The sequence below is a fragment of the Mytilus trossulus genome, chromosome 5 (genome assembly GCF_036588685.1).
Source record: "Mytilus trossulus isolate FHL-02 chromosome 5, PNRI_Mtr1.1.1.hap1, whole genome shotgun sequence".
In the NCBI taxonomy this organism is placed as follows: Eukaryota; Metazoa; Mollusca; class Bivalvia; order Mytilida; family Mytilidae; genus Mytilus; species Mytilus trossulus.
In genome coordinates, this window is record NC_086377.1 from 57,392,164 (window position 1) to 57,410,863 (window position 18,700).

The window sequence follows — 18,700 nt, forward strand, 5'->3', positions numbered from 1 at the left end:
TTAAAATATATTGTTTTTATTTAGTCAATAAATTAGTGTGAGCAATTCGTATCATTCAAAAGCAACATCAATACTATATAACAGTTTAAAAATAGTTATCAAGGTACCAGGATTATAATTTAATACGCCAGACGCGCGTTTCGTCTACAAAAGACTTGAGTTTTTTTTTGCAAACATTTTTTTTTATATATTTTCAATGAACAGTCGCCAATCGCTTCCACACTGTTAATGGAATTTTAGAAAGTAAGCAATATCTTGATGTCTATATTATCTCTTCTTTTCAAATTAGATAACTAAAACCACAAACAAGCAAAATTTGAAGGCAAACCATAACAAAACAAACTGTAACGTAACAATTTTAAAATTCAGAAATGTAATAACATTGCAATAACATGCGAATTTATCACTTCGATTTCATAAAAACAAGCTTGCGTTACGGTAGTAGTTTTTTCTCATTGTTGAAGACCATGATGATAGCTTCTACGTCTTAAGCAATTTGCCTCTGGTGTAGAGTTGTATCATTGATAAAAAAAACTTTATAAAAAATATGTATAAGCAGTGGAATAATACTAATAATGATTTTGAAATTTAAAATATGACTCTTGTTCCCCGTCGCAAATTTTGCGCAAATTTTGTTATACAGTGAAACCTGGCTAAACCGAACCTCTTCGGGACTTATGTTCGGTTTTATCAGGTTCACAACGCACATAATTTGATATGACGGTGCTTACGATCATGTTTGGTTTAGACAGGTTTTCGGTTTATTCAGGTTCGTTTTTGCCAGGTTTCACTGTAACTTGAACATCGCAAAATTTTGAATTTACAGTATGTTATTAGTCAACGTCAATTTCTTCTTCTTCCTCGATATCATCACAAAAATCTTCAGTTGTTGCATCTTGATACTGTTGATATTCGGATATCAAATCATTCATATTCGACTCCGCCTCGGTAAATTCCATTTCGTCCATTCCTTCCCCTGTATACCAATGCAGAAAAGCTTTCCTTCGGAACATTGCGGTAAATTGTTCGGAAATCCTCTTAAAAAGTTCCTGAATAGCAGTGCTGTTCCCAATAAACGTACCAGACATTTTTGTTCCCTTCGGTGGAATGTCGCAGACGGCTGTTTTCACATTGTGTGGAATCCATTCTACAAAATACGAACTGTTTTTGTTTTGAACATTTAACATTTGTTCGTCCACTTCTTTCATTGAAATATGTCCGCGGAAAATAGTAGCAACAGTTAAATATCGTCCGTGTCTTGGGTCACAAGCAGCCATCATATTTTTAGCATCGAACATTTGTTGTGTTAGTTCCTGAACGGACACTGCTCTGTATTCTTGACATGCGCGTGATGTCAGTGGTGCGAAGCCGGGCATAAAGAAATGCAGACGCGGAAACGGCACCATGTTTACGGCCAGTTTTCTTAAATCAGCATTCAATTGTCCTGGAAACCGTAAACATGTTGTGACACCAGACATCGTCAAACTAACTAAATGGTTCAGGTCCCCGTATGTTGGAGTTTTTAATTTTAGAGTGTTGAAACATATATCGTAGAGAGCCTCGTTGTCGATGCAGTATGTCTCATCTGTGTTTTCGACTAGCTGGTGAACAGACAATGTAGAATTGTACGGCTCTACAACTGTATCAGATACCTGAAAGATACAAACTACATAAAAATATAGATGTGAGTGTTCGTTATCAATGCTATAACTTCCAAGAAATATGTACATGGTTATACTTGGATTTTATAATGAATAAAATTAGTTAGTTAGTAAGTTTTACTTAAAACTGTGTGATGATAGCATTTCAACGGTATACTTATACTAGCTTTACCAATAAAACAAATAAATAATATGACGATGAATGGGTTTGTCATTCAGTTTTTTTTCAAAATTTAAATGAAATTTTTTTTCCATTTCTAGCTCACAAAGTGTAAACAAATTTTATATAACCACATCTTTGTCACAAACTACAACCATTAATTTATCTGTTTGTTATGTCAACCTCGGATGTTATTTCGTTTGTCATGTTGTTTTAGATAAATGTACCTTCGCGTAAGATATAATGTACGCGGAAATACCAGTGGCGGATTCAGAGGGGGCGTAGAGGGCGTACGCCCCCCCCCCCTCCTTTGCTTGGACTTTTGTTTTTGTTTTTGTGTAAAATGATTAATCAGACTAGACTTCGTGAACTCTGCCATTTCCCGTGTATCTAATTTTATACCGTACAATTCTTTAATACTTATAAAGATATTTTCGCTGGTACTTACTGATTGTCAAAGTCATGTGATTTGCTATGGTGGAGTTGACCAGTGCGTTGAACAACGTCACTCGGTCATTTTGAAATTACCCTTAATTTTTTTCAACGCTAGTGTCGTTTTCAATAAGCCCATCGATTTTTACTTAAATACATGTGCGTAATTTGAGATTATACCAATGTTCTAGCTAGCTTATTTCTACAAAGATAACAATAATCTAGCCCAAAAGAATAATTTGCATATGCAACTATTACATTCATAATCACGTTCGATAACTCTGCATGTGACTGGTTCAATTGGAATTTTATACTGGTTACCTGATGAATTATTTAAAGAAAATTGAAGAATATATTTAGTTCACCTCGGTTTATATCCATTCGATGTCTTCTTTTATGAATATAAAATAATATTGCAAAGAATTTCATTGATAATCGGACAACACTAACATGCATCTACATGGGTATTGTCAAAACTTACATCGTGATTAGGTGCCATGTTTGTTTTCTTTGATCACGTTGATGTTATGACTAAATTAATATCTCCTTAATCTTGCTATGGCTATTCTTATAGTTACAATAACGTGTCATATTTAATTGCAATATAAACAGAGAAAATAAATTGAATTATGTGCATTAACAAAATAAGTGTCGAACATCCTCTACGTTTGAAAATTATTTGTTCGCCATTTTTCAAAATTTTATAAAAATAACAACAGCATGTTTAAGTTTGATTAAAAGGAACCAATGTTCGATTACATGCTGCTTTAAGGTAAGACAATGAATGAAAACGCGAGCATCCAACAGTTATTTAATTTTCATAGTAAAAATCGTACAAATAATATTTTTACCAAGTCGCCCCACGCTGTCAATCTGGTCGCCATCTTGAAAAATAAAAGCAGATTTTCTGAAAATAGCTTATTTTCAAATCAATTTGGAAGGGACATAATAGAAAATTAAACTATTCTATATACGATATTTCAAATATTTATGAATATATTGATAAGCACAAAGACCCACAATTATTCCATCTGTTTTGTTTAAATCGCAATTTAAGGTTAAAGACGACAGAAAATCCAATATTTATCGTAGTTGTATAATTTAACAGTGTGAACTATCGAGGCAACAAGACAAATTTTCAAAAGCATTTGGAAGGGAGAAGATCAAAATTTAAACTATTCCAAAAGGAAAATTTATATTTCTAAATATATGAGGAATTACTACAAAGACCCACACTTTTAGTATCATGAACTTAAAGTAATGTATTTCATCGATTCCAGAAAGCCCCTATGCATTTCTATACAATTTACTTGGGCTTGATACGGGTGATGTGTGACGTCACAAAAGTCACGTGATGACTGCTATAGTTGGATATGACAGATTTTGACGATTGTCTCAATAATGAATTATATAGGTTATTAGAAAGACAGCATTAAAAAACAATAAATCTGTTGGCAGTAAAGCAATTATATTTGTTTCAGGATATACATTACTTCTAGGCCTTTGTTTATATCCGATCTTTGAGGCAACATTTTACAAAAACTTGTAAAATTAATAATACTTCAGCAGTAATTTGTACGCCTAATTAAAACGTTTTAATGAAAATTTGTTGAAAGATGTGTGTAACTCCACGATTTAGACTAATATGTGTAACTCCACGATTTAGACTAATATATGTAACTCCACGATTTAGACTAATATATTATATTAAAATTCCAGAAGAATTAAAAAAACGTTTAGATATTGGCACTGCGAGGGAAATACCTGGTTCGATTCCCGTTTGGGATCAAAATTTCAGGAACTCAATTTTCGGCTCTCCCTTCACACCATTTGCGAGTATGGTCTTAAGGAAACGATGATAGTCCGTCGGAAGGGGACGATAAATGGCTGACCCGTGTTAAGAGAGAGTCATATCTCTTGCACGTTAAAGACACCCTTGTAGATTTCGAAAAAGAGTAGGCTAATGCCGCTACAAGGCAGCTCTCGCACCCGCAAAGTGGAAAGGGATTAATATAAGTTGCAAAACTTGTTTCCCAATCCACTATAAATAAATATGTTTAAACTAAAACTAACAAATAGGGGGAAATTCGTTCCAACTCTTTTATATTAATAATACTTGTCTGACTATTTTCTTTTTTTTCTGAAATTGCGTGAATAGAAATCGGTCGTTTGAAGAACTGGCAATAAATAACGTTTCAAAACAAACTTGACACTCTTAGATCTTTTTAAATTTCGATTGATACAGTTACATAGTCTAAAAGAATGCTACTCTGATAACTAATTTTGAACGTGAAATTATGATTTCGTATATCTTTTAGAAATTTAAATCTGTTTGTTATTATAGTACTTCTCTAATCCTTGAACTGAAGATTTTACATTTATTAGCAAAAGAAAGGGAAAAAAACACACAAGTTTATGAAAGCTCTCATTTTTTCTGGTCTTTTTACGCATATATATGTACTAGTATATGTCTGTTCTTTTCATTCTAATATGGAAAATATGAAATCAAATTTTAAACAAGCAACCAAAGTTATAGCCAACAAAAGCCATATTATTTGTATAACACTTAGCTTGCCTTAGGTGATGGTACAACAGAAAATGTATTCATTATTCTATCCGGATATTCTTCTCTAATTTTGGAAATGATCAGAGTTCCCATACCGGATCCGGTTCCGCCTCCCAAGGAATGACAGAGCTGGAAACCTTGGAGACATTCGCAGGATTCCGACTCCTTTCGGATCACATCCATAACATTGTCTACCAATTCCGCTCCTTCTGTATAATGGCCTTTTGCCCAATTATTTCCGGCTCCAGCATAACCAGCGACAAAATTATCCGGCCGGAACAACTTTCCATAAGCACTAGATCTGGCGTAGTCGAGTGTTCCAGGTTCTAAATCAACCAGAATTGATCTCGGAACATAGTTCCGGTTTGATCCTTCCTTATAATAAACGTCAATTCTTTCTAATTGTAAAGCTGAGTCACCAACATACTGCCCGGACTCGTCAATTCCGTGTTCACCAGAAATCATTTCCCAGAAAATTGAACCTATTTGATTCCCACATTGTCCGACTTGTAAATGTACAATTTCCCTCATTTTGAAAAAAAGTTAAAAAGTTTATGCTTCAATCTCTGGAGAATAATTTGAAATAATTCCGTGTTCTTGCCAGAATGTTGCAACGAGAGTATATTACATCATACAAAAAGTCTACATTTTGGCACGTGCAGAAATCACAATCTGCAAATATCTGTCATTTTTTCTCAATTACATTCCAATATTACAAGCTATAGCTTTCAATCGTCTGCTGCGAGAATTATGTCTCGCACCAGATGTGATACGTACATCGTCTGCCCCGATTATTCATTACCGGTAAATGAAGAATTTGTACAAAAATGACAAAGATGAATCAGGAAATTTATGCGATGTTAGGTACAAATGAAAAAATGCGACCTAAAATAACAACCCTCTGTAGTATGCACTCAACGCTGCATTTAATACGGTTTAGCAAATTATCTTCTATTTTTTATCTGGCTTAAAGAAAACGAATACGGGGAAATACGTACAATCCTATTCATGTCTTAATAGTTTTTAAATGAAGTAATTCAGTGTGTTGTAATTTTATGTTTCCATCTCCGCAATGATTGGAGTGAATGTACAAGTTCCAGCCGCACTCTGTCCGTCCGTCCGTCTGCTATATGTTTTCAAATGCTGTCAGCCCTTTCATTCAGAACTAAGATTCGTAATAGTTGTTGCCAAACAAATATATGAAAACTTCTAATCAATATGATCTTATTTACGTATAATGGTAGTTGAACAAAAATATTTCGAGCAGATTTACTCTCGCGATAACTGAATGGATATTGATCTGGACAGGTTGGCTGGAGTTATTCCCCATGACTGCATGTTGATAAATTCACAGAAAACCCCGCAGCATTAAACAAGCGACATTTTATTCTATGCGACTTTCATACAAGAAAGAGGTTTTAGCTATAGCTTTAAAACCAGGTTTAATCAACCATTTTTTACATAACAAAATGCCCGTACCATGTCTATGACAGTTGATATCAATTCGTTTGACGTTTGAGCTTTTCAATTTTCCTCGCTTTTTTTCAATTTTCCCTTTTAACGTATCATTTCTAAGTGCCTTTAGTTCGTATGTGCCACGCAAAAGGGAACATTGCAAGGCTATAATCTCTCGCTTTTAGACCTTTTTCAAAAGTCTCAAAAGGGTATGTGGATTATGGGGAGGGGGGGGGGGCTCTACAGAACAGATGATTATGTTCAACTTGATAGGTGGCTGCTTAACGTCAAGCGGCAAATTAACATGCATATTCAGGACGAGAACATTTTAATGTAATATTAATAGTCACCCTACTTTGTAATATCTGACCCAAGTTATCTGCTTCTTCAAACTACAAGATGGAGGAAGACACCCGAGCCACCCTAATGTCGCGTGCTGGGCGGAGAAGCAGCAAATACCAATTTAAAAATCTTTGGTTGGACCTGACCGGGATTCGCACCCATGACCTCCTACAAAAAAATAAAATAATGTTCAATAGAAATAAAGAATAGAGAGAGAGAGAGAGTGAGAGAGAGAGAGAGAGAGAGAGTGAGAGAGAGAGAGAGATAGAGAGAGAGAGAGAGAGAGAGAGAGAGAGAGAGAGAGAGAGAGAGAGAGAGAGAGAGAGAGAGAGAGAAATCGCGACCTCTTTCATTACACAGGCTCACAGTTAACATGACTTTCCTTTCATTATGATTTCCGATTTTAACTGTTTCATCGTGTCTACTACTACATAGGTTTTACATTGGTTTACCTTTCACAATGTGACACTCTACCCTATGGCCAGATGTTAACAAAGCTGTATCTATTGTTTACAGCGCGTCCGTATTGAGTTTTCAAATTAATTGAATGATTTTTTTTTACTCTTGGCTGGTATGTTTGGAGAATATGAGATAAATCCCCAGTTTTTGATGGGGTTCGTATTGCTAAGTCCTTAGTTTTCTGTGTTGTGTCTTGTGTACTGTTATTTGTATTCTATCTACATGTATTTCTTTCAAGCTTAGGGAGCTACCATTTGATTTTTATGGGGGGGCTAGGATGAAAAATTTTGTCCTGCCTTTTTTTTTTTACTGTAATCTCTGTCCTGCCTTTTTTTTTTTTTAGTTTATCCTGACTTTTTTTACCTAAATTGTCGTCCTGACTTTTTTTTTTGCAAGTGTCTCATCCTGCCTTTTTTTTTTTACTCAAAACTCCTGTCCTGCCTATTTTTTTCAAATTTCATCCTAGCCCCCCCATAAAAATCAAATGGTAGCTCCCTTAGCCATCGCGTTGTCTGTTTATTTTCGATCTATGAGTGATGAAAATTAAAAGAATTTTTGATATTGGAAGAAGATTGTAAATATTGTATTTATAAAATTTTCCATCTCATTTTCATATCCAATAAAAAAAAATTTAGAGTGCGTGCGCTTAAAATCTTAATTTTGTAACTGTGTTACAAATTTAATAGTTATTTCTACATCACAGGACATCCCCAAGAGTGCACCATTTTGATATCTTACTTTTTGGACTTTCCCTCTTCTAATTTTGGACTTATTAAATTAAAAAAAAACAACGCTTCTTTAATTTTGTAGTCCGCATGCCGCTGTGAAATTTGTTTAGGCTAGCCTTGGATTTGTTTTTCCATGGGAGTAGACTTTATAAGTTTGATTAACTTGTGTCTCATCCCTTTTGTACATTTACGCAAATAAAATATGTTTAAACTATTTGTTTTTCCTTAACAGACATTTTCAATCTCCAGTACATAGTTATCGGTCCTTGCACTCTCTTTGAGAGAGCAAGGACCGATAACTCTCATGGGAAATTAAGACATTTTCGTATGCATTCTTTTTCAAATCGTTTCAAACGCACATGTGATAAATGTAGATTAATTGGTATGTAAGCGAACATTACAAAAAGGAAATACACGCAGTTGTGTCAGGTCATGGTCGTGGATATATATGCAGTCTTTGAGGAAACAGTGGTCCGATATGCTTCCAGTTTTACTTTTTTAAGACATGTTCACTGAGACAGAAAAGGCATACTCTATAAATTTGTTTCAATGTTTCGTATGGATTATAAGTAGCAATCAAACATTCTTTATCATATGAACAGTACGTCTGATGTTTAATTAAACAACTTAAAAAAAAAAAAAAACGCTTGTTTTTCGCACCAAGCACTAGTATGTAAAAGAAATTAATAATTTTCAAGAAAAATAAAACAGGAAATTTCGCTCGCTCGCCCTATATTCGTTGGAGCAGCTGATATCCGTAGAACTTGATTTAAAGCTGGCGTGGTACACGAAAAGTAAATTACTATTAATTTATTTCTGAAAAACATTACATGACTTTAACATCGTAACATTTTAGGTTTTGGTTTACTTATATAAGTCTTATTCATTTCTTATGATATTTTTTTTGGAGTGCAGGTTTGCGCCAATTGTAAACATTTAAAAAAAATAGTAAATTTGTAATTTGGACAAAATATGTCTTTAACTCTTATCATAGCTGTACATTTATGCGAAAATTGTCTCTGATAATTCTTTTGAAACGCTATCATTTACATTTAGCATTTATCAAACGAGTTCTTAACATCGCTCGTAAGTAGTTACAAAGAATAAAAGTGTTAAATTGCAAGCTCAGTACAGACGGGTACTAAATACAATAGCTTTATCTTTATCTGATCTTCAGTTAGTAATATGTGCATCATTGTTTACAAAAATTCTTACGCTGCGGAAGGTTTTTGCTAAAAAGGCTGTTCAGGAAATATTTACAGAATACAGAATAGGATTGTGGGTAAATGACAATGCCATAGAATCCCTATCAACACAATACAGCAATGATGAGGGTCTGGAAAGTATTTAGGGGAGGATCATTTAATTTTAAAAGGGGAAAAGGGGGTATTGATTTTTCCTTAAAAACATAGATTCGGATCCCCAATTTGTTAATTTTTTTTTAGATTGGACAAGCAGATGACACAAAATAACATATGCTGAATGCAGTTTTCCCTTTACGGTAGAGTGCGCGAAAAAAAATCTGACTCGGACAAAAAAACTTTAACCCCCTTGATGTTAAATGATCTTAAATGGTTGATACCTTACAGATAAGACAATAATTGGCAGAATGTACAGAAAATGAGAAAACATATAAAGAATTGCGAAAAATATTGGTCTAAGATGTAAGAAAATAGAGGATAATGAACAAAATTGATAAAAAATAGAGAATATATTTCATTGTCTACAAAAATATAAAAAAACCGACAGAGAATAATGTACAAAAAAATAAAAAATAGAGAAAAATTCCATAAAAAATAAAGAATGCAGAAATAAAAGACCCCAAATCAATTGATAGGTCAATATTATGATCGTCAATGACATTTATTCATGAAGTAACTGTCTGTTATTTTATCTTTGTTTGAAATTTTTATATACCATGTAATGAACTTATTTTAATTCAAATGGTTGTCCTAAAATACTAATTTGTATAGATTATTACATGGCATTTTTCATATCAGACCCTTTATCGGCCCAAGGTTATGATATTAGCCCAAGAGCCTTTTTTTAAATGTTATTGAACTGTAAAATTTAAGTAATATTTTATACAAGTATATGATAATGGGTGTCAATCACTGTCTCTTACCTTTTAAGGATGTACACTTCTGAGGAGCCAAAAATTTCTAGAATTAAACTTTTTTTCTTAACCTGATTTTTTGGTTTATAAGACTGTAACAAAATAATTGGTGAAGAAAAAATCATATGGTGGTGCACTTTTTTTTTGCTACGGCCCTTTGAAAATGCCCAATTTTGATGATTTTCCCATTTTTCATCGACTTTTACCTATTTTTGGGCTATTATCATGAAAAAAATCACAGTTCCACAATTAAACTTTTTCTCATACTTTCTATAAAGATGAATTGGACCAATCTGAATAGATTTTACTTACAAAAACTATAGGTAGGTGTTAATATAAGAAAGTTTTATCATATTTTGACGCTTTTTTGTGTAAAATTTACCATGCTGTCAATTTTGTATTTTTGTGATTTTTCTCAGTTTTAAGAACAAAATGCATATTATTTCAACTTTTTTGTTATCAATGAATGAAAAAAGACATATCTAAGAAATTTGAAAAGACCAAAATGATATGGGATGTACATGATTCTTGTAAAATCATTTTTTGTATCCCTCACCCATTTTCTCAAAATTTTGGCTAAAAATACTGACTTGATTGGTCGTAAAATTTGAAAACTGGATTACGCAAAAACCATTCATTGTAAATACAAAATTTTTTCACAGATTTATTTTTGCTTATAATATTTTTAAAATTCATTCATATTTTCCACTTCTATCACATGTTTTAGAAATAATTCAAGAACGAGATTTCAACGAGACTGAACGAGACTGAAAAGTCAGAAGAATACATCCTTAAGGAGAAAGGCTCCGTTTAAAATGGTTGTAATCAAAGCTGTAAGATTGTTTATCGGTGTTAAGGACATAAAACATTCTGGATATCAGAGCAAATGATAATTATGATAGTGTAATCATTCAAAATGTAAAGAAAACATTTACTGTTATAGTTTTTTTTTGTCACTTACGAGAAATTATAGTTAAAAACAATCGTATATCTAGGATGATCATGTCATAACTTCGTCTTGCCTTAGATATAGGAAGATGTGGTGTGAGTGCCAATAAGACAACTCTCCATCCAAATAACAATTTAAAAATTAAACCATTATAGGTTAAAGTACGGCCTTCAACACGGAGCCTTGGCTCACACCGAACAACAAGCTATAAAGGGCCCCAAAATTACTAGTGTAAAACCATTCAAACGGGAAAACCAACGGTCTAATCTACTTGCCAAATACACTAAACCAGGACAGACGATATTTATCGTGGAGTCAATCAAATACTTCCAGTTACTGTAGACGGATGAGAGCTGTTCCCTTCACCCATATCTTTTCTTAATCAGTTTCAAGACAGAAAAACAAACGACACCTTCCTTGGCTTAAAGAAAATCAGAAACAGCTATTAAAATAAACACCAACAGACCAGCAGAAGAAGGCAGATTGTATCGATTATAAATGACAGTCAAACATAAATTTTGAATTTTAATGTGCGTATTGTTACGCGTTTATTTTTCTACATTGGTTAGAGGTATAGGGGGAGGGTTGAGATCTCACAAACATGTTTAACCCCGCCGCATTTTTGCGCCTGTCCCAAGTCAGGAGCCTCTGGCCTTTGTTAGTCTTGTATCATTTTTATATTAGTTTCTTGTGTACAATTTGAAAATTAGTATGGCGTTCATTACCACTGAACTAGTATATATTTGTTTAGGGGCCAGCTGAAGGACGCCTCCGGGGCGGGAATTTCTCGCTACATTGAAGACCTGTTGGTGACCTTCTGCTGTTGTTTTTTATTTGGTCGGGTTGTTGTCTCTTTGACACATTCCCCATTTCCATTCTCAATTTTATTTTATAAAATATATCTAAAAAATCTCTAACCACAGTACAACACCTAATGAAAAAGCCAACAAACCGGACGTTTCCCAAATCAACAAGACCCTCTCCTCTCTCTGACTATAGCTGATAAAAATCAGTCTTCCTTTCAGGAGGTACATGTAGGTACATTTATTTAACATACATACAGAGTCGGGTCGCCGACCATGCAAGGGCTATAAAGCCAGTCAAGGTCGTTAAAACTTTCATTTATTGTTGTAATTTTATTTTGAAATAAATTGTATATGTACAGAATGATTGGTACATTGTTACATTAACAACTAAACACTAAGTCTTGTTTTTATAAAAATGTTTGTTATATATGCGACTCATATGTGAATGGAAAAAAAATCAGTTAAAGATGGACAACTCTAAAAATAATTTGAACTTATCTGCTTGAAAAACTAAAACTGTTTTGTTATTTCCATCTCATTCTGTGCATAATATATATATTATTGGTTTTGAATACGAAACAGGTAACTGTCGTTAGATAAAAAAATAAAAATTACTTGTTGGCACTCATGCCACATATTGTTATCTATTTACTGTTAATCTGGTATCATCAAAGTGTGAGGGCCCTCATGGGGTTTTTGATTATGTGATTACTTGGCCGTTTTTTTAATGATTATTTGATTATTAAGCCAAATATTTCATGATTATTTGATTACCTAGGACTGTATTTTTAGTTTATGATTATTTGATTACTAAAGATAAGCAAATATTTAATGATTATGTGATTATATTGGCAAAAAATGGTGATTATGTGATTACTAGGACCCCCCATGAGGGGCCTCAAGTGTCATTCTACCAACAATTCTTTTACTTATTGTTGAGAGCCTTGCTGTATAACAAGAATATTTTACAGTATTTTTATCAGTCATGACCACGTGCTTACTTCGTCTGAAGCAGACGAGACAAAACGTGAACGTTAGAACAGGTCAGGTGCGATCGGAATTTTCCGGGTCGAAAATATCTTTGTGTACGACTTGTTTCGAAGTTAACTTTTTTCAAAAAAGGTACAAAAATAGTTCGCAAAAATGGATAGAAAACGGAAATTAATGTACATACATATAGTTATCGAATTGAAAAATGCATGTGATATGTAGACAGTGCTCATTGATGCCTCGTGTTATTCGAAGTACTCGTAAGAAGAGTGGTTCAATTCGCCGTTTCAGAATCTAATGCATCATGGGTAATATTTTCAAAAGTGTACACTAAAACATCGTGATTGTTTCATAAACAATGGAAATTTAACCAATGACGTGACGTTATTTTCATTTTGGGGTACGAACAATGAAATTACCCATGATGCTTTAGATTCTGAACCACTATAGTCTGTAAACATTTTAAAAAGTTGTGAGTTCGAAACCCGCACGTGGAAGGTGTGTTTGACTTCAATCTTAAGTGACTAGGATTGCCAGTTTTCTTGCCAAATATCGATGGTTCTCTCTAAGCACTCCAGCTTCCTCCACCAAACATAGATTGCAACAATATATACTATATATATATATACCTAGTAGGCAAGAGTGCTGAAAGTGGCTTGAAACACAAACTTCCAATCAACCAATCTTATATTTGGATATGGATATATTTTTGGTTGAAACTACCATTTATAGACCGATCTATCATAATACATGAACTAATTGCTACTGGACATTAAGCAAACTGTTTTTAAAAAGATTGACACCTGCTTAGTAGTCGGTTACAATCGTCAACACTCGGGTGAATCCGATACTTGCCTTCTATGTTTGAGTTTATACGAGTTTTGTTAGTGGTTCTGGAGAAAAAAGTTAGATTGACACAATATTTTTTTTAATAATAATGACTACATTTCTTTTATGATACGAAAGACACTTTTGAACAATAAAAAAAATAAAAGAATAAAAAATGAAAAATAAAATCTGCATATCATTATCACATTTCATTCTTTTTTTGGCATACTTTATAATTCCTAAGGACACAAAATATTTCCTCACAGTTCTAAATATTTCGAGAAATCTAAGTGAAAATTAAAGTAATTATGTCTTGCTTCAGGTATGTTTTAAACTGAATTCAGCCGCTCTTAGGATGACAACATGTTGAAACAATTTTGTATAGAGTCAATGGATTCAATGTGGCCTTAGTACATTAGAAGGCGAGTTACATGTGTATATGCTATATCTAATTGATACACCAAGGACAAAGACACGCAAATTGAATAATGTAACAAAATTGATACTACAAACTTCACATTTGTCATATGCATATCTATATCTTTCCAGAATTACATTTGTTATTGCAAGTATTCCAGTCCTAGTATATGAATGAAAAGTCAAGCGAAGGCAGATATATGTAACATGAAAAACGGTACTACATATTGTTTTTACTTTAAAAAAAAGAAGATCTAAAACGTCCCAATAAATTATCAAATATTAAGATTTTTATAGCAGTTTATAATTTTATTTTTGTTAAAACAAGAAAAATGACAATGCATCAGACACAAGTTTTCGGCTAACAATATCGCCTCCAAATAACACTACAACATCTACAATGTATATGTATACAGGTCTCAGAGTTGCTTGAATTAAAGAATTGTAAGTTATAATTTAAAACAAAATATGGTTCTTAAATTGTTTCATGACCAAATAAGTACAACCTAGCATAGTAACGACTTTCAAGACACCCCCTCCTATCCATATTATCTCTTGACATTACGAATACATTTCAACTGTGTTTGTCAAATTCTAATGAAAATAATATAATTCGAGTTACTTCCCTTATAACATATAATATCCACAGAACAATGAAGGTTTTGAAAACTAAGCGTACACACGGCATTCAACAATAAGCAAAATCAATTTTGCGTAGTAAATTAAGTTATAAAAGGTCCAGAAATAAAACATATAAAATAATTCAACCGAAAAAGCCATCGGTGTCATTTATGTACAAAAGAACAAACAAAAACCAGACATGAAACGCAGCAACAAGCGACAACCACTGAATTATCTGTATATGATTATAATAAGACTTCTATTTGCATTTATTTAAGTGTTAACTGCGTCTTCTGAAGGGGTTACTGTTTGATCTTTAGGTGGGGACTATGACAAAATTTAAAAAAATAAGCACGACAGGAGTTTTGAGTGAAAAAAAGCAGGATGAGACACTGCCAAAAAAAGAAAGCAGGATGACAATTTCAGTAAAATTAAGTTAGGCTAAACAAGAAAATAAAAGGCATGAACAAATAGCGTGAAAAAAAAAAAGGCAGGTCAAATTGTTTATCCTATTCCACCTAAAAATCAAATGGTACCTCCCTCATATAGTAAAGTCAAACGCCAATATTTAAATCACAGGAAGACCCTGTCAAAAATAAATGATTCATCACTCACAAAAAAAAGCAAAATTTATAATTACAAATTAACATTATGAAAGATAAACATCTGGATACATTAAAAACAAAGGTGTACAATATGATATAAAAAAATAAATTCTTAGTAAAAACATATAAAAATATAAAATGTAAGTTATATTTGTAAAACGTTCAGTAGAACATACACAAACTCACTCATTTAGAATAGACATTCATTTACGAATGGTTCTATTTACAAATAATGATATAAAAATTCCAACAAATCAGGAGAACACGGAAAAGTAAAACATAATTTACATAGCTTAACTGCCTGGTATAATTGTTTTTCCTTCTTGTCTCAAATTTTCCTGAAATTGAAAGCAAACATTTGTTAGAACAAGATCAATTTATTTATTAGATATTTATAATTGTGCTTGAAATGAGAAACTAACTTACAAATAAATGATGAGCACAGTACTAAAATTTATAATCATTAGAAAAAAAGATAAGTTTATTTCTGTATCTGTCGAAAAACAGAAATAATTTTAAAAAAACGAAGTCAACTTTCCAGTGTCACGACATGCCAAAATATATCATTGATATAGCCAAATCTCAACATAAACAAAACTTCTAAGGCAGCAACCATTTGATCATCTGGGGAAGAGGGGGGGGGGGGCTTGGGGGTGCTTTGGTTTGTTTTTCTGGACAACATTTTTTTAGCCTGCGGCGAAAAACAATCTAGTTTTTTCGCGACAAGTCGAAAATATTTTTTTTCTTTCAATTTTAGCATTACATATAGTGTCAGCTGAGGGTGAAACAAACAAATGGTTGCTGCTTTAATTGCCATTGTCAACTGTTCCAGATATTCTTTCAAAAACCAACGTTAAGAACATGGATGCACGCTAGCCTTAATTCTGACTGTTGATGTGTTTACATAGTTTATATGATACAAATATACTTTTAAGTGTTTATACCATTGTGTTTTCAACAATCTAAAAAAGTAAGAGCATGTGCACTATAAAGAGTTGAACTGTACGGCCTTCAACAAGTAGCAATAATAAAAATCATATGAATAGCTATGAATTGCCCCTGGGTGAAAGCATTGTGTAACAAAGGAATCCTGTCAATAATTATATATATTAATAATTCATCATAGATACACGCATCAATCTAGTCTGTTCGTATTTGTCAACGAAATTGGAAACTTTTTTTTTAATTAACTTTATTGATAAATAAAGAAAACAATTGAAGATATCACTGATTTGATTTCTTTCCATCTAATAAACTTTACCCTTCAATGTCACTCTCCACAGACTGCCATTCCAAACTGTTCCTCTTCAAGAGGCGGCAGTTCCACTGTAAATTGTCGGGCATCCGGCATATCACCACTCAACGATGTAAACCTATAGCCTCCTCTAAAATAGTCCCTCAATTTTCTTTTTAAAAACTTGTACATGTTACTCATGTACGCACACCAATTGGTAACTTAAAAAAACCAAAATACAAAATTGTTAGATCAATAGATGCACTAGACGAAATGAAGCAGTAATGTCAATATGCCAATCAAGGCATCGGTCATTCATTTTTTTTTAAGGTAGGAGTACATGTAGGTATGGGGTATTTTTGTCAGATAAATTATTTGATTTTAAATTAAAAGTTTATTTCAGAAGAGAAGTGAATACATAACTTGTTTTTGTTAAAAATTGAAAAAAAACCAACTGATTTGATAGAAAAATATCAAAAACATAAAAAAATAGTAGTTTTAGATAAAGGTTGGAAACATGTTTTTCCTGTGGAAAAATAGCCCAACCTCCTAGTCAGTGCCTTTTTCAAATTGAGCATGTTTTGGTCGAACACTCATCGAACTTTTGCTAAGCAAAAATTATTCAGGCCCTAACAAATATCGCCTTTTCAGAATCTAAAAGACTATGGGTAATCTCATTGTTCCTACACCAAAATGAAAATAAAACTTCATACTTGATGGTCAAGGGCATGAACTTTAAACGCCTCACATGGTACAGCACGCTCACACGAATCCTGATACCAAATTAAAGTTTATATATCGGCATGTTAAAATTTAATACCGGGTAGTAGTTATCTGTATTTAAAGTCAGATGAAACCAGTGACCGTTGAAAAATAATGTTATTCCAATTCTTGAACCAATGCATACAAACATCATAAACTTAATAGTCTTCTGTGCACGATTTTATCTTTTTTTTTCGGATTAATTTCGTTTAATCGTCTATTTTTTTGAATCGGTCAGTATGGAACGCCATAGCTGTCTTCCGTTGTTCATATTTAGTATATGCTGTGCTCATTTAATTATTTTCAGCGGTTTTTTCTCGATTATGAGTGCCCTTTTCATTATGTTCAGTAGTATAACAATTATGTTGAGCAGTAACATCATAATGATCAGTAGAATAATCATTATATTGTGCAGATCTGGTATTATATTCAGCACTTTAAACAATATACTTAGCAGTTTTGGCTTTATGTTCAGTAGGTAATTATTCTATTGAGTAGATTAGTCTTTATATTCAGTACTTTTGAAAATATCTTCTGTCAACATATTTGTATATTATGTAGATTTATCATTATGTTGACTACAGGAAACCGAAATATTCAGTGGTCAAACACACTTTATAATCAGTAGTGTTATCACTATGTTGAGTGAAATAAATATTATGTTCTGTAGATTGATCATTATGTTCTGTAAAATATATATTATGTTCAGTACAAACAACTTTATGATCAGTGGTCAAAATATTTTATGTTCGGTTCAAAAAATATTATACTAGGTGGTTAATCAATTATATTCAGTGCTTTTTTCATTATGTGGTGGTGGTAGATATCCGGAAATAACCGAAAACATACGAAGCCGGACAATTTTTTCGGGTTTATTTTCATACTGTCTGCTATACAACGTGCTCTTGCAGAACTTAATCTGCGAACCTTTCAAAAGTTTAAAGATGACAGGATAGAGGATGACACTTTTCAGCACCTTGCTGATTAATATTTGATCAGACTAGGTGTTAAAACTATTGGTGATAGAATAAGATTGAGGGAAGCGATGAGGAAGACTCTGTGACTAAATGACACAGAAGTTAACAACTAAAGGTCATCATAATGCCCCCAATAATTAGAAAAAGCCCCCGCGTAGTCAGCTATAAAAGAGGGAGTAAAGATACCAGAGGGAGAGTCCCCGAAATGCTGTGTGGCAGACAGTGTTATTAATTAATTATTAGCTCCCTTAGTAAAACTCCAAATTTCATATTTAATGTATTTCATTGTTAAACAATTTATATGAAGCTTAATAAGTATATATATTTGTTAATTGCATAGTTTTTGGTATTTGAATTCATTGGTCAAAGATATATATTTATATTGTAAAGTTTAATATTTGCATCGTCGCAAAATCTTTGGTTACCTTCTTTGGATACATTCAGTGAGAAAGATATATATTTTTGAGAAACATCCGCCACTCAAATATAAATGAAATATATATGTTATGAAGTTATATTAAAGATAAAAAAATGAAGTTATAGAGGTTTTTTTTACCAGAAATGGCTATAGTTGAGATGATACAAAATGTAA

At 32.7% G+C, this 18,700-nt stretch overlaps 1 protein-coding gene across 1 annotated transcript; it reads right to left on the reverse strand.

Annotated features, from left to right (window-relative positions):
- On the reverse strand, positions 1 to 5,697 carry LOC134718962 (tubulin beta chain-like). The gene is made up of 2 exons (XM_063581841.1): positions 4,829 to 5,697; positions 1 to 1,652 (listed from the first exon to the last, which is right to left on the reverse strand). The coding sequence occupies exons 1-2, from the start codon at positions 5,348 to 5,350 to the stop codon at positions 834 to 836; spliced, it is 1,341 nt and encodes a 446-aa protein (XP_063437911.1). The 5' UTR covers positions 5,351 to 5,697; the 3' UTR covers positions 1 to 833.
- Positions 5,698 to 18,700: the final 13,003 nt, after the last annotated feature.